Below are 19,893 nucleotides of genomic sequence, written 5' to 3' on the forward strand. Positions count from 1 at the left end.
AACTTTTCTCTTAAGTTTTTGGCGTCCCTCTCTCTTATTTTAAAGAGGTGAATAAGATCATATCAATAGCCGTATAGGAGATAATCGGCGGTTCATGGAACAATGTGACTTCCAGTAGACCAAATTACTGACAAGTTCAAGTCGATAATATCCTTGTCTACCTCCTAAACGACTGTTTGGATTTATTTCAAACTTTTCTCTTAGGCTTGGGGCGCCCTTTTCCATCTTTAAATAGAAGTAAATAAGTTGATATCAATAACGGTTTAGGAAATAATCCGCGAATAATGGAACCATGTGAGTTGATGTCTACACTACTAAGATGAAAAAGACGTCACGGCCTACCGCGCGTTAAATACGGCGCGAGTAACTCTAAGCTTCGCTTCAAATTTCTTCGTTCGCGCTCGCGGCGGCCGTGCGCGAACCGCTTCCGCCGCCGTGCGACAAAAATCGTGACATTTCTATAGAAGCGCCTTCGTCGGGGTCCCCGGGATCCCGCGCACGACGTCGCTCGACGTCACCCGACGTCACCGTCACGTGATGGAAACGCTCCACGCCCCGTGCACGCCCCGTCTGTTTGGGCAGCCAATGAGGTGCCGTGCAAACGCGTGCTTCGCATTTTTTCCTCCATGGTTTTCGGTGTCAGGTCGCGCTCCATCTTCGTCTTCGTCGTATCAATCGCGTTCGCCTTTTTTTCGCTTGGCTCCGGTCTTGAAACGCGCGGTAACGTTTATTACGTTTCCTCGCAGCCAGACGGCTGTTTCAATTCATTTTTCGTAGCGTCGTCGCCTTGGTCGTCGTCGCGGCTTGCGTCTTTCCATTTTTCGTCGTCTCAATCTGCTATCGTATTGAGAAAGAACGGTAAGTCGGCCAATGCTGCGCAGCCAGACGCCTGTTCGATCGATTTTTTCGTAGCGTCGTCGCCTTCGTTGTCGTCGCGGCTCGCCTCTTCCCGTTTTTCGTCGTCGCAATCTGCTATTGTGTTGAGAAAGAACGGTAAGTCGGCCAATGCTAATTTGTTCGTAGCGCCCGGGCGCCATCGTAGCAAAAAACTTATTGTTTACTCTTCGCGCTCAGCACCGTCGCTCTCGGTGTCGTCCTTTTCGTCTTCGCTTTTTGCGCATTCGTCCTTACCTCGAAGCGACGGTATGTTCAGCTGCATGCGGCGCGTACCTCCGTGCTAAAGACCTTTTGCGTATAGTGTCGTCGTATTGGAGACTCGCCCTCTCTCATTTTCTCTTTCGATTGCCTTTATCTTCGCTTTTTGCGGCATCCTTTGATTTGAAAAAGAACGGTAATTCGGCTAACCAAACAACACCATTACTTTGCGACGTTGAAACCACCTTTTTCTTAGTGTTACTCGACTGTTTTCTCATGGCTGTGTTTCGATCGAGTTTTGGCGGGGCCGCAGCAAAGACGTTCGAGCGAATAGCAGATATTCACGACTCGCCAACGCGTAAGATTTTTTCAAGTTTTCCAACGCTTCTCGACATATTCTCTGGCAGCCTATCGTGCTGAATTCCACGCAAAGATCGATCTTCTTTCGGAGATGAAGTCGAAAGGGTCAACGAAGTATTTTCACGGATTCTTGGCCGACGAAACGGGAAGAATTCGCTTCGTTTCGTTCTATCCCGCCAAGCGCGACAAGTTCGCGGAGTACGCCCGCGCGGGCGAAGCTATTTGCTTCCGGAACGTCATCGTGAAAAGAAGCAAGATCGGAAGCGACATGGAAGTAGAAATTCAAGACAACTCCGGCTTGGGAAAGTCGCCACAGAAGATCGCCGTTGCCACCCACGTTGACCATAATCCGGAAGTTCCCGTGCGAGCGACGCTCAATGAAATCGGCCGCTTTCTACCCGGACAACTCATAGACGTGAAAGCCAAAGTCGTCGAACTCACGGACGTCAACGTCACCCGAACGCAAGTCGAAGTCGTTAAAGCCGCCATCGCCGATGGCACGGGTTTCGCCACCCTCACGATATGGGGCGGCGACATGGTGGAGAAAGTCAGGCTGCTTTCGAGCTACGACTTTCGAGTTTGCGTCAAAGCCATGTCCGAATCCGACGGCCATCAGCTGTTTACTCCTCGCGTCGGTGCTCAAATTAACGCTATCGAAAATTTGCACAACGTCGTTACCGTTCCTTTTTCCCTCGGAGAAAAGCCGTCTACGCTGAAGGACGCCAAAGTGATATCTGCTGGGAACTTCGACGTCGTCTACAAATGCCCGTCGTGCAATAAAGGCAATACTTCGCCCGTCGAACCGCACTCCGAATATTGCCGATGTTCGTCTTGCGGCGATCTGAGTTTGCTAGAAGCCTGCGACCGGGAAACGAGAACCGTCCTGACCATCAAGAGCCAGTCAATCAAACTCCATCTGACGGCCGACTCCCAGCAAATGGAAGCGATCTGCCAGAAACCGCTCGATTTGATCGAACGATCTACATTTCTTCGTGCTCCGAAATTCACTCTCAAATACACTGCCGATCGTCGAATTGTCGCTGTTTTTCGCCATGATTCATGTCAGGACGACGTCGGCGACCATTCCTCAACATCCTCAGGAATCAATGCCGGCACTACATTTGGAATCACTACCGCCGCTTCGTCTGAAGTCGCCGCCGCTTCGTCTGAAGTCGCCGCCGCCGCTTCGTCTGATGTCACTGTCGGCGCTTCGTCTGAAGTCGCTGCCGCCGTTCGCGCTGTTGAATCCGGCATTCCGAATCCCACTTCTGCGCGTCGACGTCTGGCCAAGAGTTTTTCCGTTTCTGCCTCCGGTGACGCCCCGAAACCGATGGATTGCGACGATCCTGAGACGAAGGAACCTCCGCGTGCGAAAAGACTTCTACACAAATGATCGGATACTTCTCATTTCGGCCCGTTGGTCGAACTTCTTAATATACCGCCCCGTTGGTGGTTTCGCGTGATCCTTATGATGTGATTCGATCGTCCCGTTGACGATCGGGAGACCTTTAGGTCATTCATCTCATCTAATAAACCTTGAAGCAATGCATCCATTTATCACTCAACATACACACGTGATACCACGCGCGCTAGCCGTTTCTTTCGCTGCTCGGCCGTACCGCTATTTCGCCTCTTTTGCTCTTGCGTTCCATTCGATTCATCGTTATTTCGACACCAGTCACCTTTCTTTTCCAAATTGTTTCCGTGACCAAGTCCTTTCGAGCCTTGCGAACGAAAGAAATAGTCCGATCATTTCGAAGCTTTCCATCGCCTCGAGTCCGCTGCCACAAGAGTTTACGAAGTTCGTCTTGCTCTTTTTTTGAACCAATCGCAAACGGGTCGTACACGGGCGACGCTACAGCCACAAGTACGTTTGCAGTTCCCTTGAAAGAGGCCCCGGTCGTTGAGTCTCACAACGAATTTTTTCTCTTCTCTCTAGATTGCCTGTCAGAAATCGCCCATTTATTCGTTGTCAAAACTCACTTCACGACCCTCACGTACAAGTACACGTTAATGTATCGCTCGAATTAGGCCCCCTTATGCACTGTCTTTCATTAGATTCTTCGTCGAAGTACGTCTACTTCGACAAAGCTTTACCGCTTATCTTGCTTCATTGCTTAACGCTTCATACCGCTTATTTGCTTATTTCACTTCTTATCCGATGAAGCGAAATCTTCCTGAGGACCGATACTCCACCCCTCCGAAAAGAAAGTCCCACGACGAATCAGAACCTTCGGCATCAACGTCACTCCCTCCTAATCTAGCTCAATCCGATCATTCATATTCTTCTACTTCTCAAACACTAGGTGAAACATATGTCACTGCCCAGCAACCACAGCCCAGTCACTTAGATCATTCATACTCTGCACCAGTTACTCATCAAGCTTGACCCACCGTCTGTGTCTCCCATTACCCAAATAATTGATCATACGTATTCTACTACGCATAGCAGTCTCCCAACTGAAAGGAATAGTTCGCCCACTGTTTCTCCGTAAACAATCTGTGTCGATCTACGCCCATCAGATCAAAGTTCAACGCTCAGCATTATCAGACCTCCCGTCAGAAACGCCATTTTCCGATTTCCATCCTCTCCATCGTCATCAACCACTCCCAGAACGTTTATCTTTCCTCTTTTCCCCACACTGCCCTTTGGTTGGACATCGCGACCGCTTCAACTTCGAACTTCTACTAATAGGCCACTTTCTCCTGTTACACATCTTCGCACTTCACCTCTTCCTCAACAAAATTCTTTGCATGTCGGTTCTGGTTCCTTACCACTTACCTCTAACACTACCTCTCAAGAACACCTATCGCGAGCACATACAGCTCCTCAAAATGAAAATCCTACTTTGCGGTTTCCAGCATTTTCCTACAATCCCTCAGCCACGTACGACTTGGGAAACATAGGTTCCATGTCACAAGCGTGTACCCATTGCAATGCCATGAAGTGGAATGACGAACCACCGGGCATGTGCTGCGCTAATGGCAAAGTGAACGTACCTTTACTTGGCCCCCCACCAGAACCACTATCATCCTTATTAACTGGGGCCGACACTGCATCAAAAAATTTCAGGTCTATGATACGATTATACAATTCCAGCTTTCAAATGACGTCCTTCGGAACGGCGACCGAAGGAAGAATAATACGTGAGCCAGGATGGAACCCTACATTTAAAGTACAGGGCCAGATTTATCATAGAATAGGACCACTTAGGCCGCCCGCAGACGAAACTGCAGCGTTTTTGCAGATCTATTTCATGCAAGATCCCGAAGAAGAAGCTGATCGGCGACTTGCCTGGCAAGGGCGCACTCATTTAGACCGTTCGTTGATTTTAACACTGCAGGCCATGCTTCACTCAGAAAATGCTTACATAACAGAGTTCAAGACTCAATTAGATCGACAAACAGAAATTGCCGCCCATTACCGAATTGTGATTCGCGCAGAAAGAATTCCCGTTGGTCACCACCCACGCACGTTTAATACCCCACAGTGCAACGAAGTAGCAGCCTTAGTTCTAAACAGCGAAGAGGCTCAATATCGCGATGTTGTCCTCACAAGCAGGAACAACGCTCTGCAAAGAGTGAACGAAGTCCATGTCGCTTACGATGCGTGGCAGTACCCACTACTTTTTCCTCGAGGCGAAGACGGATACCATTTGGAGCAACGCCTCATTGACCCCCTCACAAAACAACGCACAGACAAAAAAATGTCAGTATTACAGTTTTACGCTTTTAGATTAATGCTCCGACCAAACGATTTCAATATCTTACTTCGAGCCGGTAAACTTTCTCACCAGTTCTTCGTTGACATGTACGTCAAAATTGAAACGGAGCGCCTCAGCTTTTACCGAAAAAAACAAAAAAAGCTTAGGGCCGAGAACTATTGCCATCTTAGAGACGCAATCGAAACGGACGACAACGTACGAAATTTAGGGCAATTAGTTATCTTGCCATCAAGCTTTACGGGCGGCCCCCGTTATATGCACGAAAAAAGCCAAGATGCAATGACCTACGTCAAAAATTTCGAACCACCAGAGCTTTTTATTACCATCACATGCAATCCCAAATGGCCCGAAATAACCAACGAGCTTTTACCTCTCCAGACCGCTGTTGATCGTCCCGACATCATAGCAAGGGTTTTTACTTAAAAATGAAAAGGTTCATGTACCTTATTGAAAAAAAACATCTTTTTGGCCGAAAGCGATGTCACCTCTACACAATAGAATGGCAAAAGCGCGGACTGCCGCACCTTCATCTTCTTCTTTGGATGATCGACAAAATACGTCCTCAAGACATTGACAAAATCATTACAGCCGAACTCCCTGATCCCAATACTGATCCTGAGCTTTTCCGAATCGTTTCTACAACGATGATCCACGGTCCCTGCGGACACATCAACCCCAACTCGCCCTGCATGAAGGATGGACGTTGCACAAAACATTACCCCAGAGAATTCCTAAGAGCAACGGTGACAGCACGTGACGGCTACCCTCTCTACCGCAGAAGATCCCCTGAAGAAGGCGGCGTCTCAGTTACAATCAATGGCAAACAAATTGACAATAGGTGGGTTGTGCCGCACAATCCATTTCTTTGTCGAACATTTGACGCTCACGCCAATGTCGAATATTGCGCCACTGTAAAGGCCATAAAATACGTGTGCGAATATATTAACAAAGGCAAAGATAAAGCTGTAGTTGCTCTACAGCGAAAGTACCGAAACGACGAAATAACACGTTTTCAGGTTGCCAGATATATCTGCACAAGTGAAGCACTGTGGCGCATCTTTCAGTTTCCCATTCAGGATCACGATCCGACCGTGCAACATCTTCAAGTCCACTTAGAAAACGGTCAAAGAGTATACTTCACGCCCGAAAACGCAGAAGACTTAGCCGCTCAACCTCCAAAACCAACATTGACGGAATTTTTTCAACTGTGCTCCACTGACGACTTCGCTAAAACTTTACTATATTCCCAAATTCCAAAATACTACACGTGGACAAACAAGCAGTGGAAGCGTAGAATACAAGGTACGCCGCTGCCGGAAAGACCTGAAATCAGACAAAGTTCTGCACTAGGAAGAGTTTACGCTGTTCACCCTCGAAACGCCGAATGCTACTACCTCCGCCTTCTCCTTCACGTTGTTCGCGGCCCAACCAGTTTTGCAGACCTCAAGACAGTCAACGGCGTTCTTCTACCCACTTACCGAGAAGCCTGCAAAGAATTGGGCTTGCTTGAACACGACGATCATTGGCAACGTGCCCTTCAAGAAGCCGCAACGACAGACCGCCCATACAAAATCCGAGACATGTTCGCCATCATGCTACACATGTGTCAAATTTCCGATCCACTCGCACTGTGGAACGCTCACAAGCAATCCATGGCCGAAGACTACCTTCATGCTCAGCGACGACTTGCATCAAACAACACTTTGCCTTTCAGTCAAGCAATTTTCAATCGCGCACTCATTTACATAGAAGATAAATTACTTACTTTTCCCGGAGGCTTGCCGCTTAAAGATTACGGTTTACCTACGCCTGAAAGAGAAAATGCGAATACCAATCACTCATCAAGAGAAATTGCAGCAGAATTTGCCTACGACGTTGACCTACTCCGTTCGACAGTCACACGCGACGAGACTACGCTTACCGAAGATCAACACAGAGCATACGACGCAATTCTACACTCGATAGAGTCCCCAGAAGCCTCTGTCATTTTTTTAGACGCACCAGGAGGCACAGGAAAAACCTACCTTATTAATCTTATTCTAGCAAAAGTCAGATCCCACGGACATGTTGCACTCGCCGTTGCCTCTTCGGGAATTGCTGCGACACTATTGACAGGTTGAAAAACTGCTCATTCCGTATTCAAACTTCCTCTCAACATAACACGCTACGAAAATCCCTCCTGCCAAATTGGAAAGAACACCGATAGAGCAGCCTTACTTCGCTTAGCAAAAGTTGTCGTATGGGACGAATGCACGATGTCGAATAAGAGAGCTTTTGAAGCCGTCGATCGGACACTGCGCGATATTCGCGGAGACGATCGTCTCATGGGCGGCCTATCTTTCATTCTCGCAGGAGATTTTCGGCAAACTTTGCCTATCGTTCCAAAGGGAACAAAAGCGGACGAAATCCAAGCATGCCGCAAGTCATCCGCCAAACTATGGCCACACGTTACCACCCTCCGTCTTCGCACCAACATGCGCGTTCATCTATTTGGCGACTCTGACTCTGGTGCATATTCTAATCTCCTCCTCGACATCGGAAGTGGCACAATTGCTACCGATCCTACTGATGGACTCATTGAAATCCCGTGCGGTCAACACCTTTCCTCCCTTCACGACCTCATGTCGGCAGTCTTTCCCGATCTCTCTACAAAGTACTCAGACACAAAATGGCTTTGCGAACGAGCCATATTAGCACCTACCAATGAAGCCGTCAACGAAATAAACGACACCCTCCTAACACACATTCCGACTCGCCAAATTGTTTATACCTCTTTCGACACTACCGTAGATGCCGACGATGCCGTCAACTTTCCAGTGGAACTCCTAAACTCGCTCAATCCTCCCGGCCTACCTCCCCATTACCTTCAACTAAAATTAGGATCACCAGTTATGCTCCTTAGAAATATAGACGCACCAAAGCTGTGTAACGGTACTAAATTGACCGTCAAACAGCTTCCCAATGTTATCGAAGCAACAATCTCGCAAGGGCACTACGCCGGAGAAACCGTCTATATTCCTAGAATACCTCAGATACCACAGTTCCTTTTAAACGTCTCCAGTTTCCTCTCAAACTCGCCTTTGCCATGACAATAAACAAGTCCCAAGGTCAAACTATAAAAGTCGTCGGTCTTTCCCTTCTCACTCGATGTTTCTCCCACGGCCAATTTTACGTCGCATGTTCGCGCGTCAGTTCTCCCCGAAACCTCTACATATTGTCCGAAACACAGAAAACTGCTAACGTCGTATACAACGAAATCCTTTAGATTTTAAAAGTTATGTTTACGCCATATCAAAATGTAACTCTTTCACTCCCACTTCTTCCCTCACCCTTTCCCCCCCCCCCCCCCCCCCGGGTCACGATGCGTATGGACCTCCCCGTGGTGTGACATGGATAACGCTAACACATACGCCGTTCCTAAAACTACTACCCGGGCGAAGCCGGGTGGCCTGCTAGTATACCATATAGAGAGGTTGCACTTGGCGTGGTCACATAATTACCTTCACGTGCTGCAGGCCATCCGGGTTGCCTTCAAAACAATGCCTCTCAAATGTGACGTCGTCGCTTGTTCTAACCGTGCGGACAGAGATAGAAGTACAAGGTTCTTCTGTTTGCCTGCCATTAGGCATAATCGCGGCGACGCCGTACTTGATCTCAGCCCAAAACGAGAGAGGGCGTGACTTGCCTCGTTGAATCGAAAAGACACCAAGGAGAGCACCTATGTCTACACTTCTGAGTGCTCTCACGATTTAATGTACTTTCTGAAGAAAATTCACGAAAACCCCATGGGAGTGCGCCCCATCTGCAGCGCCTCATCCGGTCCCACCGAAGGCCTCTCCAAAATTGTAGACACTATACTACAACCCATAGTCCCTACCTTACCTAGCTTTGTAAAGGATAGCGGACACTTTTGCAAAATCATCGAAGAAACTCTCATTCCTGACGACGCAATACTTGTGGCGTTGGACGTAAAATCTCTCTACCCGAGCATTCCTCAAGAAGAGGCGATATTTGCCTGCAAAAAAGCGACAGAAAAATTCTATAAAAATGACGATGACGCACCAGTCATTGTAGAAACATTTCTCAACTTCATACTCAAAGGAAACTGCTTCACCTTCAACGGGCAAACACCTGCAAAAACATGGAACAGCAATGGGCACCAAAACAGCTCCTTGCCTTGCAAACATCTTCATGGGGGACTTTGAACAACAATTCATGGCCACCCAATCAAAAAAGCCTCATCTATGGAAAAGATATATAGATGATATTTTCATGGTATGGACACATACCGAAGAGGAACTGACCACCTTCCTCTTAGCTTTAAACTACTTCAGCAGCAGCATAAAATTCACGTATGAAATCAGCCATACAGAATCCATCTTCCTTGACACAACCGTGTACAAAGGACCAAGATATGAAAAATTCAACATCCTTGACATAAAAACCTATTTTAAACCAACCAACAAATTTGCGTATCTCAATTACCATTCATGCCATCCAAACCATTGCAAAAAGGCCATTATAAAAAAGGAATTAAACCGATTCCTTAGAACGACTTCAAACGAAGAAGAATACGAAAACCTAAAACAAAAACACAGAAAGACTAAAAATAGAGAATACCCTGAACGCCTTCTCCAAACCGAGGCAGACCAAATGCCCTTTACAAAACGCCAAGAAATCCTTAGCAAAATATCTAACAAAACAAAGAATCAAACAAGCAGCAACAAGAAGAAAATTCCTTTTACTTTTGTCACCACCTTTGACCCATGGTTCCAACATTTCCGAAAAGAAATAAAGGAATGTTGGAAGGACGTCGAAACAGACCCAATTCTGGGTAATCTATTCCCAGAACCAATAACCTTTGCCTACAGTGCACCCACGCATAAAGCGACCGTCTTTAGAGCGCGCTAGCTCCCGCATCGTTAGTCCCGCGTCATCGCCAATGACATCATTGGAATCCTCTATCCCGTAGCATTCCAATGATGTAGGGCACGTAGGCCTTCGACGAAGGGTGTAAATAGTGGTCACGTGCAGTACTCTCATTGGCTAGTAGCGTACGCGACCGTTAGGTTTCCTTGGGCACGCCCTAGCGCGTTACCACTAGATCGAGACCGATTTTTCGTTTTCCTTCTATTACCGGGCGGATTTCTTTAGTATAGGATTAGCTAAAAAACGGGCTGTACCAAAGTCAATTGTAATGAGCGTTTTACTGCCTTTTTGGGTGGGGAGACCTTGCGCGCGCACTAGCCACGCCCATGACAACGAATAACTTCTAAACGAAGCGAAAGATTCGAAATCGCTTCGACCAATACCAATTAAATCATGTTTTATTTCGTTTCGCGAGGGCGGCGAATCGCGATTTGTAGCGTAGGCTCTGAGAAACGCTCTTAGCAACGATGGTTCAGACCCTAATTGCAGAAAAACGAAAAAACCAACTAAATATCGCTTCGACCAATGCTAATAAAATATTAGACTGGTGCGTTTCGAGGAAAGAAGTAGCTTAGTTGCTGAGAGAACTTCGCCAGGAAACGACAAAACCTACTTTTGCCGTAACTTGAAGGATTACGCGACCACTATGCATGCGATTGACTAATCCGTCGACCAAATCTTAGATAAATGAATCTACTATCCCTTCGCATTAGCGAAAAGATAGTAAATCCTACTCATTTTGAATTTCGCGGCTATGTCCGGGGAGGGTCAGGCGGGACATTCATGCGTGGGTGCACTGTACAAAAACGAAAAATCAATAAACAGCAAACTCGTTCGCGCAAAACTCCCTAACCAACCTCAGCCGAACGCGGAAAAAGACGAAGCACCACTTCCTCCAATTCTCCCAAACGTGGGACGACGAATCACTCCTTGCCGGACCATAAACTGCAAATGCTGTCCGTGCTTAATTAACGTCTTCAAACACACTGAAGAGTCAAACAACGGGAAAAATCTACCCAATAAAACAAAAAATGAACAGTAAATCAGAAAACGTAATTTACGTACTCACCTGCAAACACTGCCAAAAACAATACGTCGGCCAAACATCAAAAACAGTCCAAGAACGAATAACAAGACACCGGAACCACTACAAAGTGAAAAATTATAAAATCTACCAACACATGAAAGCCCATGGACTCACCTTCGAAGAAGACATCATTGTCACGCCACTGCAACAAGTCAACAAAGAAAATCTCCTAACAACAAAAACATACTGGATGAGAACTTTAAAAACACTGCATCCTAAAGGCTTCAACCCCCCAGCTTGAGAAAAAATTTGATCAATCTTGAACGCCATCACCCTTCCAAAAAGACAAGAAAATGCTACCTAACCCAAACACAAACCCTTACCCTTACCCACCTCCAAAAAGGAAAGAAAGCAAACAAAAACATTACCTAATCCCAACACAAACCCTTACCCTTACACCTCAAAGAAAAAAAAAGAAAAAGAAATAAAAAAATACTACCTAATCCCAACACAAACCCTCACCCTTACCCACCTCCTACAAGGAAAAAGAAAAAGAAACAATAATACTACCTAATCCCAACACAAACCCTTACCCTTACACACCTCCAACAAGAAAAAAGAAAAAGAAATAAAAATACTACCTAATCCCAACACAAACCCTTACCCTTACACACCTCAAAGAAAAAAGAAGAAAAAGAAATAAAAATACTATCTAATCCTATCACAAACCCTTACCCTTACACACCTACAAGAAAGACGAAGAAAAAGAAATAAAAACACTACCTAATCCCAACACAAACCCTTACCCTTACCCACCTCCCACACGGAAAAAGAAAAAGAAATAAAAATACTACCTAATCCCAACACAAACCCTTACCCTTACTAATCAATCGACAACACAACTCAAAGAAAATGATCTGACCAACAACCAAGCAACGCACGCTAGCAAAAAGTGAAGAAAAGCCAAAAAATACGAAAAAACGATTTTCAAACTTATCTGACGCCTCAATCAAACGCGAAACGACGCGAAACGACGAAAAACAAGAGCCTAAGACAAAAAGAAACAAAATCACAACCCTTTTCATTCAACAATCATCGATCGTAGAAAAACTTCGATGAAACCGACGAAATCGCACTCAAAACGAAGCGTAAACGATACTTACCATTGTATCTTCACCCGCAAACACGTTTTCGAACATCAGGAACACGGGAAACAGCCCCAAAAACGAGCAATCACTGGCGAAAAACACAATGACGTAAATGAATGAACGACTGTTTTAGCGCGCGCTAAGAATAACATATACTACTACAAACAATGGAATTCACGCGGAAACACGCTAAAAATATCCAAAATAATATAACAAATTATCCTGAAAACTGTCTAAACAAAGAAAACCCATTATTGGTTGATGGATTAACGCACCTGGCAATCCTCTTCCCGCTGAGGTATAAATTGACCATACGAATAAATATGTTTATTCGTGGAGTTTGGAACTAGGTATTAGGGTCAATAAACCCGAACCCTAGCCCCTTACCCTACCCGCTAACCACTAACAATAACCCTTGGCAGGTAAAGCAAAACAGGTAAAGGGTTAAATGCACCATACAATCATTTTCACAACAATTCTCACAAAGGCGGCTTTTACAAATGGACAAAAGTTTCTTCCATCAAACATCTACCTGGAGCTGACCAACGCCGTATGAAAGCTGCAGAAACGGATTTTATTCAATTCTTCAATACATTCTATCCACATGGACTCAATTCACGAAAATCTCTCGCCGGAGGACTAAAATAACCAATTTTCACTTCAATGGACATCGGAATCAGGACATCGGACATCGGACATCGGAATCAATTCATCGCAAGGTAAGTTTATCGTATTTATTGTATTTTTTTCGCAGGTTAGCGTGCTTTGATCACGCCTAAAGTAGCCGGGACTTTTCGGAGACACGTGATCTCGAACTAGTATATAAGCCTTTGCTACACCATTTTTAGTCTGTCTGCGCATGCTTCGCTAGTCGCGCTTGATAAAGGCTCGCCGAAAATAATGTTTGAAATTTCTTATTTACTGAGCGTTATTTAGAAATAGAACACCATCATCAATTTCAGAAATGGTTTCGTGATTTCTGACACGCTTAGCTGGCGATTCTCCTATTCAAAAAACAAATACAGCAAAATTCATTTCATTCACACGTGCTTACCGCAAACCGGAATCGGCGTACTTGAACAAATAGGAGGACCAGGAAAGGGCAGAATGTCATCAAGCACATCTACAATGCCTTTTGCGTAATCAAATTAGGTCTGTTTACCTATCAATTACCGTCCTGTGCCACGTCGATCGGATCGCGTATATCGGCCATAAATTCCGGCAGAACGGTGCTCAAATCGGCCTCCGAATGATCTGGCAAATGCATCATAGTCTCGTCGAGAAAGCGGGCGATCGCGTGATCGTCCATTGAGAAGAAAACGGAAGGAACTCTCAAAGCAAAAGCAGTAACGCGCGCTAAAAAAATTGTTTTATTGAAATTTTAGATCGATTTCGCAAATGCAGCAATAGAAACGCAAAGAAACAACACAAACAGTAAAAAAATCAGAATATTTGCGCAAAAAGGAGGAAAATCGCTGTTTTCGGCAGTTTTTCACCTAAACAACATCTGGCACACTTGTTTCTATGGTTTCGATAGCCAGTGACGTCATGTAACGTCAGACGACTTCACTCGATACGAAAGATAGCAGTTTAGCTCACAAACGGATTTTTGAAAGCTAACAATCCAGTCGTCGAACCATACTAAAACTATTCGAGGCCAAAACATAGGCGTTAATGCTTCAAAGAAGTTGACGTCTGATTTAGAAGACAGCCTTCTCGTATGGATCAACAAAATTTGCGACTATCACATTGTAGATAAGCTGGTCGGCATGTTGCTAATGGAAGACCTTGCCAAAGACTTGTGTGACGGTCAAAGTCTTGGCGTCCTTATCAGCTACTACAGGCCCGAGTTACTCGATTGGAAAGGTGCGGAAATTTGAGAGACGCTTTCTCATCATAAATCAATGACGATTCTCTTTTAGATTTGGTCTTGTGTCAAGATCCAAGCGACAGCAACGTCGACGCCAATATGCAACTTATTCAAAAAGCCTGTCAAACAGCGTTTCCTTATTTCTGCTTTCCCATGCCGCTAACTACCGACGACCTGAAACAAGCGTCTCTCTTACTTCAGCCAAATATCATTGCTTTCATAACGCAGCTATTTGATTCTTTCGTGAATCGGCACGAGTCTTTGAATGCAAGCAGTCCCCCGTTTTTGCAGAAAAAGGAATCAACTGCCTTAGAAAAAGGCGTTTGTCATCCTGTGAGATTCGTTGTTCATGAATTGTTAATAGATTCTACATTTATTCAGAATAAATTCTTCATTAATTCAGAATAAATTCCGCATTTATTCTGCATTAATTCAGGATTAATTCTGCATTTATTCAGAATAAATGCTGCATTTATTCAGAATAAAATCTGCATTAAGGTTCCCCTTTAGCAAATAGTGTCCTGCTCCCTCCGTCTCCCTTGCTTCATAAAACTAAATAGCCCAAGGAAAGTAAATAGCTAGAAACTTAATGAAAGTACGTATCTGATAAATTTTGCTTCCCATAAAATGAACTTTGTAGTTCATGTCCTTTATTGTTCGTCCTCCAATGATTCACTTTTTTCTGCTGTTTTGCTCTTGTCTTCCTTCCGTCAACGTTGAGCCCTTAGCCATGCAATACAGAATTACAGTTGCCTGCATCTTCTGTCTCCTTTGCTTCAATTAAAACTAAAAGCCCCAAAAGAATACAAAACGCTTAAAATTCGAAATACGTATCTGTTAAAATTCTTTCCCATAAAAAAACTTTAAACTGTAGTTCCTCCACCAATGATTTTATTCTTAAGGGGAGATATGATGGGCAACTTCAAGGTAAATTGGCATTGGGCAAATCTTCGATAGCTAAAGAACTATGCAATGTTAAAAAGGAAATCGGAGGAGAATTATGGAATCTAAACCAAAGAGGTAAGCAATATTAGTTGTTTGGTTTTTGAGAACTAGTATGTATTTCTGTTTTAGATATGGGAGAGAAAGAGAGTAACAGTTGATATAATTTGTGTGTGAATTTCTGATGATTCTGTTTATTGCCCTTAGAAGACACGAAAGGGGATGATGACGTCGACGTCTTGAATTGTAGCAGTTGATATAATCTTTGCTTGATTTCCAATTTTCTCTTTAGTTTCAGAGGGAATGATTGGTAAGATTTTTATCTAACTGAGAAAGATATCGGTAAATTTTTTCAAAGCTTCATTTGAACATGGCTCAAGCGAGAGTACCGACAATCAATAAAGTATCTTTTGGATTTTATTTTTTGTTTTTAGCAGAAGAAGTCGAGAAGGAGGTGGAGGAAAATAGAGAGGTAAAGACAAAAAGTAATTTAAATGGAAGAAGAAACGAAGAACGTCGGGAAGACTGATTAGAGATATTTTTAAAGAATCCTGACCTTTTTTGTAGTTGGCATTGGAGAACCTGGTCAGAAAAAGGAAAGGGTTGGAACATCTCCAACGAAAGGTAAACCATATTTCCTAGTTTGGCTTTGATGTTAGTATTTGTTTCGTTTCACTTTTATAGAAGAGAATAACTCCAAAGAAGGTAGGAAAAAATTACCTGAATTTGATTTTTGTAACGCGTTGTTTTTAGAGTGATACGCGGGCCGAAAAAGACCATTTTAAAAAATTGCGTAAGACTTTAATAATGAAATGCTTTCTAATAATGAAATTCTTTTAAATTTTATGCTTAAATAAACACTTGAAGTGGTCAAACCTTCAAGCAAGGCGAAAGCTTAATCGCCGAGATTATTTTCAGGCAGTCCATGGTTTTCATCAGAAGATCTTCTGATCTTTCGATCAGCAGGAACTTTTCCTTGTAAGTGGCGATTTTAAGTTTGTACTCCAGGACTTCCTTCACCTAAGCAGTTTAACCAACTTGTAATGTGCCAGACGTCATAAAATCTTTCGTCGCGCGGTACCAGATTCAAAAAATCTTCCGTCTCTTCAACCTAGCGAAAATATTGGAAAAAAAACTCTTCAAAATCACTCTTTAACCGTATACGCACCCCCAGTACGTTCCTTAAAAAGAATCCAGCCAAGTTGCGAAAACCCGCCTCCTTCCAAAAACGGCTGCTGTTCGTCTTGATTGTGCTGGGTTTGACGTCAAATTCTGCAGCCGTATCTTCGTACAGCTTCGACAACGGCGTTTTGGGGCTGTTAAAAAACACATCAACTTGTGCCAAAAATAAAGGTGACCGTTTTACCTTTTTCTCAGCAACGACATGGCTTGTCGCCTTGGCGACGCCGACAAAGGCATGTTGCTGCACAGGTCGCCACCTCTAACGAGTTCTACAAAAAGATCGAATATCAATCTAACGACAAATTACCGCCTACCGTCGAAGCGCTTTGATTGGATTCCTCCTAACAAAAAGTCATTATTTGAAAGCAAAAAAGATCGTTGCTTCTTACGCGTTGCAAACTTGCCGGGCGTATAAAGATCGATTATTTCTGCATAAAAAATTAAAATAAGATTTTTAAATTTTCCATTTTGCTTCTCACCGGCTTTAGCCACCAACTCTAGCGAAAGACTCCTTGTAGAGGTGTATTTAGAGTCGAACTGCAAAACGTCGGTTAACTTTAAAATATGTTTTTCATTAAGCATAATCTTACTGAAATAAAACGTTGGGGATCTTCTACGATATCGGATGTCGTCTCTTGACCGAGGAAGGCGTGTTTCTTGGTCGGAGTTCGAACGTAAACGCTGTTTTTTTGTAATTTCCGTTTTCGCTGCAAGGATAAATATCCAATTCAGTAATTCCCCTCCCACCAGAGACCTCCAATATCGGCCGTATGATACTAGGGAGACCTCAAATATCTGTCGTAAGGTACTAGGGAGACCTCAAAGATCTGCCGTATGGTACTAGGAAGATGGAACCACATTACGGGCTAAGGTCTCTAATATAGGCAGATGGAACCCACAGAAACAAACATTACGGGCTAGGGTCTCTAATATAGGCAGGTGGAACCACCAGAAACAAATATTACGGGCTAAGGTCTCTAATATAGGCAGATGGAACCCAAAGAAACAAACATTACGGGATAAGGTCTCTAATATAGGCAGATGGAACCCAAAGAAACAAAAATTACGGGTTATGGGTTATTGTTAGTGGAGAGGGTAAGGGTTAGGGTTAGGGTTAGTAGAAGGTATGCCCAAAGTTAGGAATCGTTATAACTTCTTAAATATTGATTATTTTGAGCTGAGACCAGCACCGTTAGATAGGAAATTTAATAAGCTTTCCAATGGACCTATATTTGTTTTACAAATTTTGCATTTTAAAATATTTATGGGCGTTTTGAAAAAGTTGGTGAAAACGTCGTTCGCGATTTTTGTTAATCCTTTATATCTTATTTATTATTGATCGTATGACGGTGTGTGGCACCGTTGGAATGCTCCCAACCTGGCCAACATTTTGAAAAAAAATTTGTTAATTTAAAGCAATTGTAAGTGTTTGTTTAGCGCACTTGCCTTTCCGGAAGGAAATTCTTAGCGCAGACACTACTTAGAAAAATTTAATTAATATGTGACGTCAGACAACCATCCTGCGCAGAGCCGTATATAAAGAGCATCAGTGTTCGGATTGAGCTCGAGAAATTGGCCACCTAAACATTAAACATATACACCATCATAAGATTTTGCTAATGAGTTGATAAAGTGATCTAGAATAGATACTACATATATAGCTTCTACACGCCCACCTATACCTGATTACTGCAATACAGCTATACAACCTACGGCCAATACCCTTCCATAACAGTAACTTCGAGGTCGTCTTCACCCAAACGTTCCGCGCTACGAACGTTCAATGCCTTTCTCCAGTTGCATGTCGTCTTCGGAATTTTTGCTTCCGAAATGCCTCTACACTGCCTGTACTTCTTGGGACGTTTGCTCATTCTAGTAGATAAGGCTCGAGAAGCTGAGAGGTATTTTTGCCCGGGACTTTACTATCCTGTAAAAGAAACCATGAGTACGATTCATACCGCTTACATCTCAGCTGCGCCGGCCGAAAATGACGTCTGAGCGTTCGAAGAAGCGCTTTAGGACAAAACCTATAACAAACGACGACTGGGACTGCAGTTTTAGGGACGAGGTCAACTTCAGGACCGTCGCCGAGTGGAGAAAATACCATTCAGGGTGTAAGTTGTTGTCTTTTAGGCTTATAAATGTCGAGTAGCTTTAGCCTCAATGAAAATTTTTTAGCTTGTGTAAGATTTGCTACGAGAAAGACGGCGTGCGCGAACACAAAAGAATATCGAAGATTGAGCCATTGCGCTCAAACGATCAATTGACTGGCTACAACTAATCAGTGTCCTTGATCCCCAGTGCGCATTCGCAGTCAGCCAAAAGATGTCGGCGATTTCGATTGATAGCGACTTTCGATCGGAACGCGCGAGATGGTAACCACTCTGCAGGGACTAGACGTGCACGCAGATGACGAAAGGCATTTCCAGGCTTTCACAGTGGCCAGAGTCTTCTACTGTTCCCTTTCTCGTCGTCCAAGACGCCTTACGGAAGCAGTTTGGGGAGACACTATCGGACAGTGAGATTGGCTTCATAGTTCGGAAGGCTTTTCCTCGATCAAGCGGAAAGCGAGTACGGGGATCGTACCATTACATTGATCTTTCGAATGATGTTGAGAAGGCGTGGCATGGTGGAAATTCAGTTTTGGTACTGATCCGACTTTAAGATCCAGCATCTCAGTCGTGTGCCAAATCCTCCATAACTGATCAGAAGCGTTCTTGTTCTGCAGGTACATTAGATACTGGTACATATTTTGATTATAGTAAATTGGACTCTTTCACCAAGGCGTTGATTGGATGAGCGTCACCGGCCACTTGGTCTCTGAAGTTGAAGCCTCGACTCGTCTGAAGTGGCCCTCACTGTCCGACGATGTTCTTTTGACATTTGTCAACTATATGCGCTCTGCAGCACCACAGCTTTTCCACCTGATCTCAAATTTGATTACTTCTCCTGAGCGATACTCAGAATCCAGCGACGGCGACAATGCCTCTGTCAGCTGTCGTCTTTATTCTTTCCGTCATTTTGAAGAATCGAACTCAGCGTCTTCACACTTAGAACATGATAGTATCGATCATGCTTGTTGCTCGAGGAACTAATAGACAGGTTTGAAGCAGATAACGTGAATACCGTAAAGTCCCAAATAAAAGCCGCCCTCCATTAGAAGCCGCCCTCGATTAAAAGCCGCAATTTTTCTAGATGTTTCTGCATATAAGCCGCCCGCGAATTGTAGCCGCGGCTTTTATACGGGATTCTCGAGTGGATAACTCCGGGAGTTTTAAACGCTCGGAAGGCCATCTGCTCTGCTTCTTTCTTGCCTCTTTACGGTTCTTTTCCTTGCCTCGCTAAAATGACAAGTGGGATACGTAAAAAGTATACTGTAACGAGGAGACCCGTTTGGCTCCTCGCGTAGAGCACAACTGAGTATGGGCATGCGCCGTAGCGCATGCCATCACACAATAGGGTAGCTAAGAATAGCTCGCGTAAGGAGTAAGTAGATAAGTGGAGTTGTAAGGGCTAGTGTAGGCGTGCGAGTAGGTTGGACAGACGCCTACCGGTCTGTCCACCTGGGACTATATAGGAGAATGTTTGGAGTTAGTTGGTGTGTGACTGTGAGAG

The 19,893-nt window shown here is 44.3% G+C and overlaps 1 protein-coding gene and 2 long non-coding RNA genes across 6 annotated transcripts; 1 reads left to right on the forward strand and 2 right to left on the reverse strand.

The window, feature by feature from the left end:
- The first annotated feature begins 634 nt into the window (after positions 1-634).
- On the forward strand, positions 635-2,999 carry LOC136190805 (uncharacterized). Its single transcript, XM_065979066.1, has 7 exons — positions 635-720; positions 778-858; positions 913-993; positions 1,075-1,143; positions 1,199-1,291; positions 1,352-1,453; positions 1,503-2,999. The coding sequence occupies exons 6-7, from the start codon at positions 1,372-1,374 to the stop codon at positions 2,846-2,848; spliced, it is 1,428 nt and encodes a 475-aa protein (XP_065835138.1). The 5' UTR covers positions 635-720; positions 778-858; positions 913-993; positions 1,075-1,143; positions 1,199-1,291; positions 1,352-1,371; the 3' UTR covers positions 2,849-2,999.
- A 3,404-nt stretch (positions 3,000-6,403) lies between these two features.
- Positions 6,404-8,492, reverse strand: LOC136191124 (uncharacterized). Of its 2 annotated transcripts, XR_010670757.1 has the most exons (4): positions 7,882-8,492; positions 7,398-7,826; positions 6,946-7,344; positions 6,404-6,887 (listed from the first exon to the last, which is right to left on the reverse strand). It is a non-coding gene; the product is annotated as an uncharacterized lncRNA (long non-coding RNA). The 2 variants fall into 2 exon arrangements; XR_010670756.1 differs by having other exon boundaries at positions 7,398-8,492.
- Positions 8,493-8,538: 46 nt separating this feature from the next.
- Positions 8,539-11,666, reverse strand: LOC136191123 (uncharacterized). Of its 3 annotated transcripts, XR_010670754.1 has the most exons (9): positions 11,311-11,666; positions 11,179-11,256; positions 10,967-11,121; positions 9,926-10,905; positions 9,821-9,873; positions 9,666-9,761; positions 9,470-9,611; positions 9,357-9,422; positions 8,539-9,311 (listed from the first exon to the last, which is right to left on the reverse strand). It is a non-coding gene; the product is annotated as an uncharacterized lncRNA (long non-coding RNA). The 3 variants fall into 3 exon arrangements; XR_010670755.1 differs by having other exon boundaries at positions 9,666-9,873; positions 9,926-10,045; XR_010670753.1 differs by having other exon boundaries at positions 9,666-9,873.
- Between the last annotated feature and the right edge of the window lie 8,227 nt (positions 11,667-19,893).

The sequence above is a fragment of the Oscarella lobularis genome, chromosome 9, assembly GCF_947507565.1.
Source record: "Oscarella lobularis chromosome 9, ooOscLobu1.1, whole genome shotgun sequence".
Taxonomy (NCBI): domain Eukaryota; kingdom Metazoa; phylum Porifera; class Homoscleromorpha; order Homosclerophorida; family Oscarellidae; genus Oscarella; species Oscarella lobularis.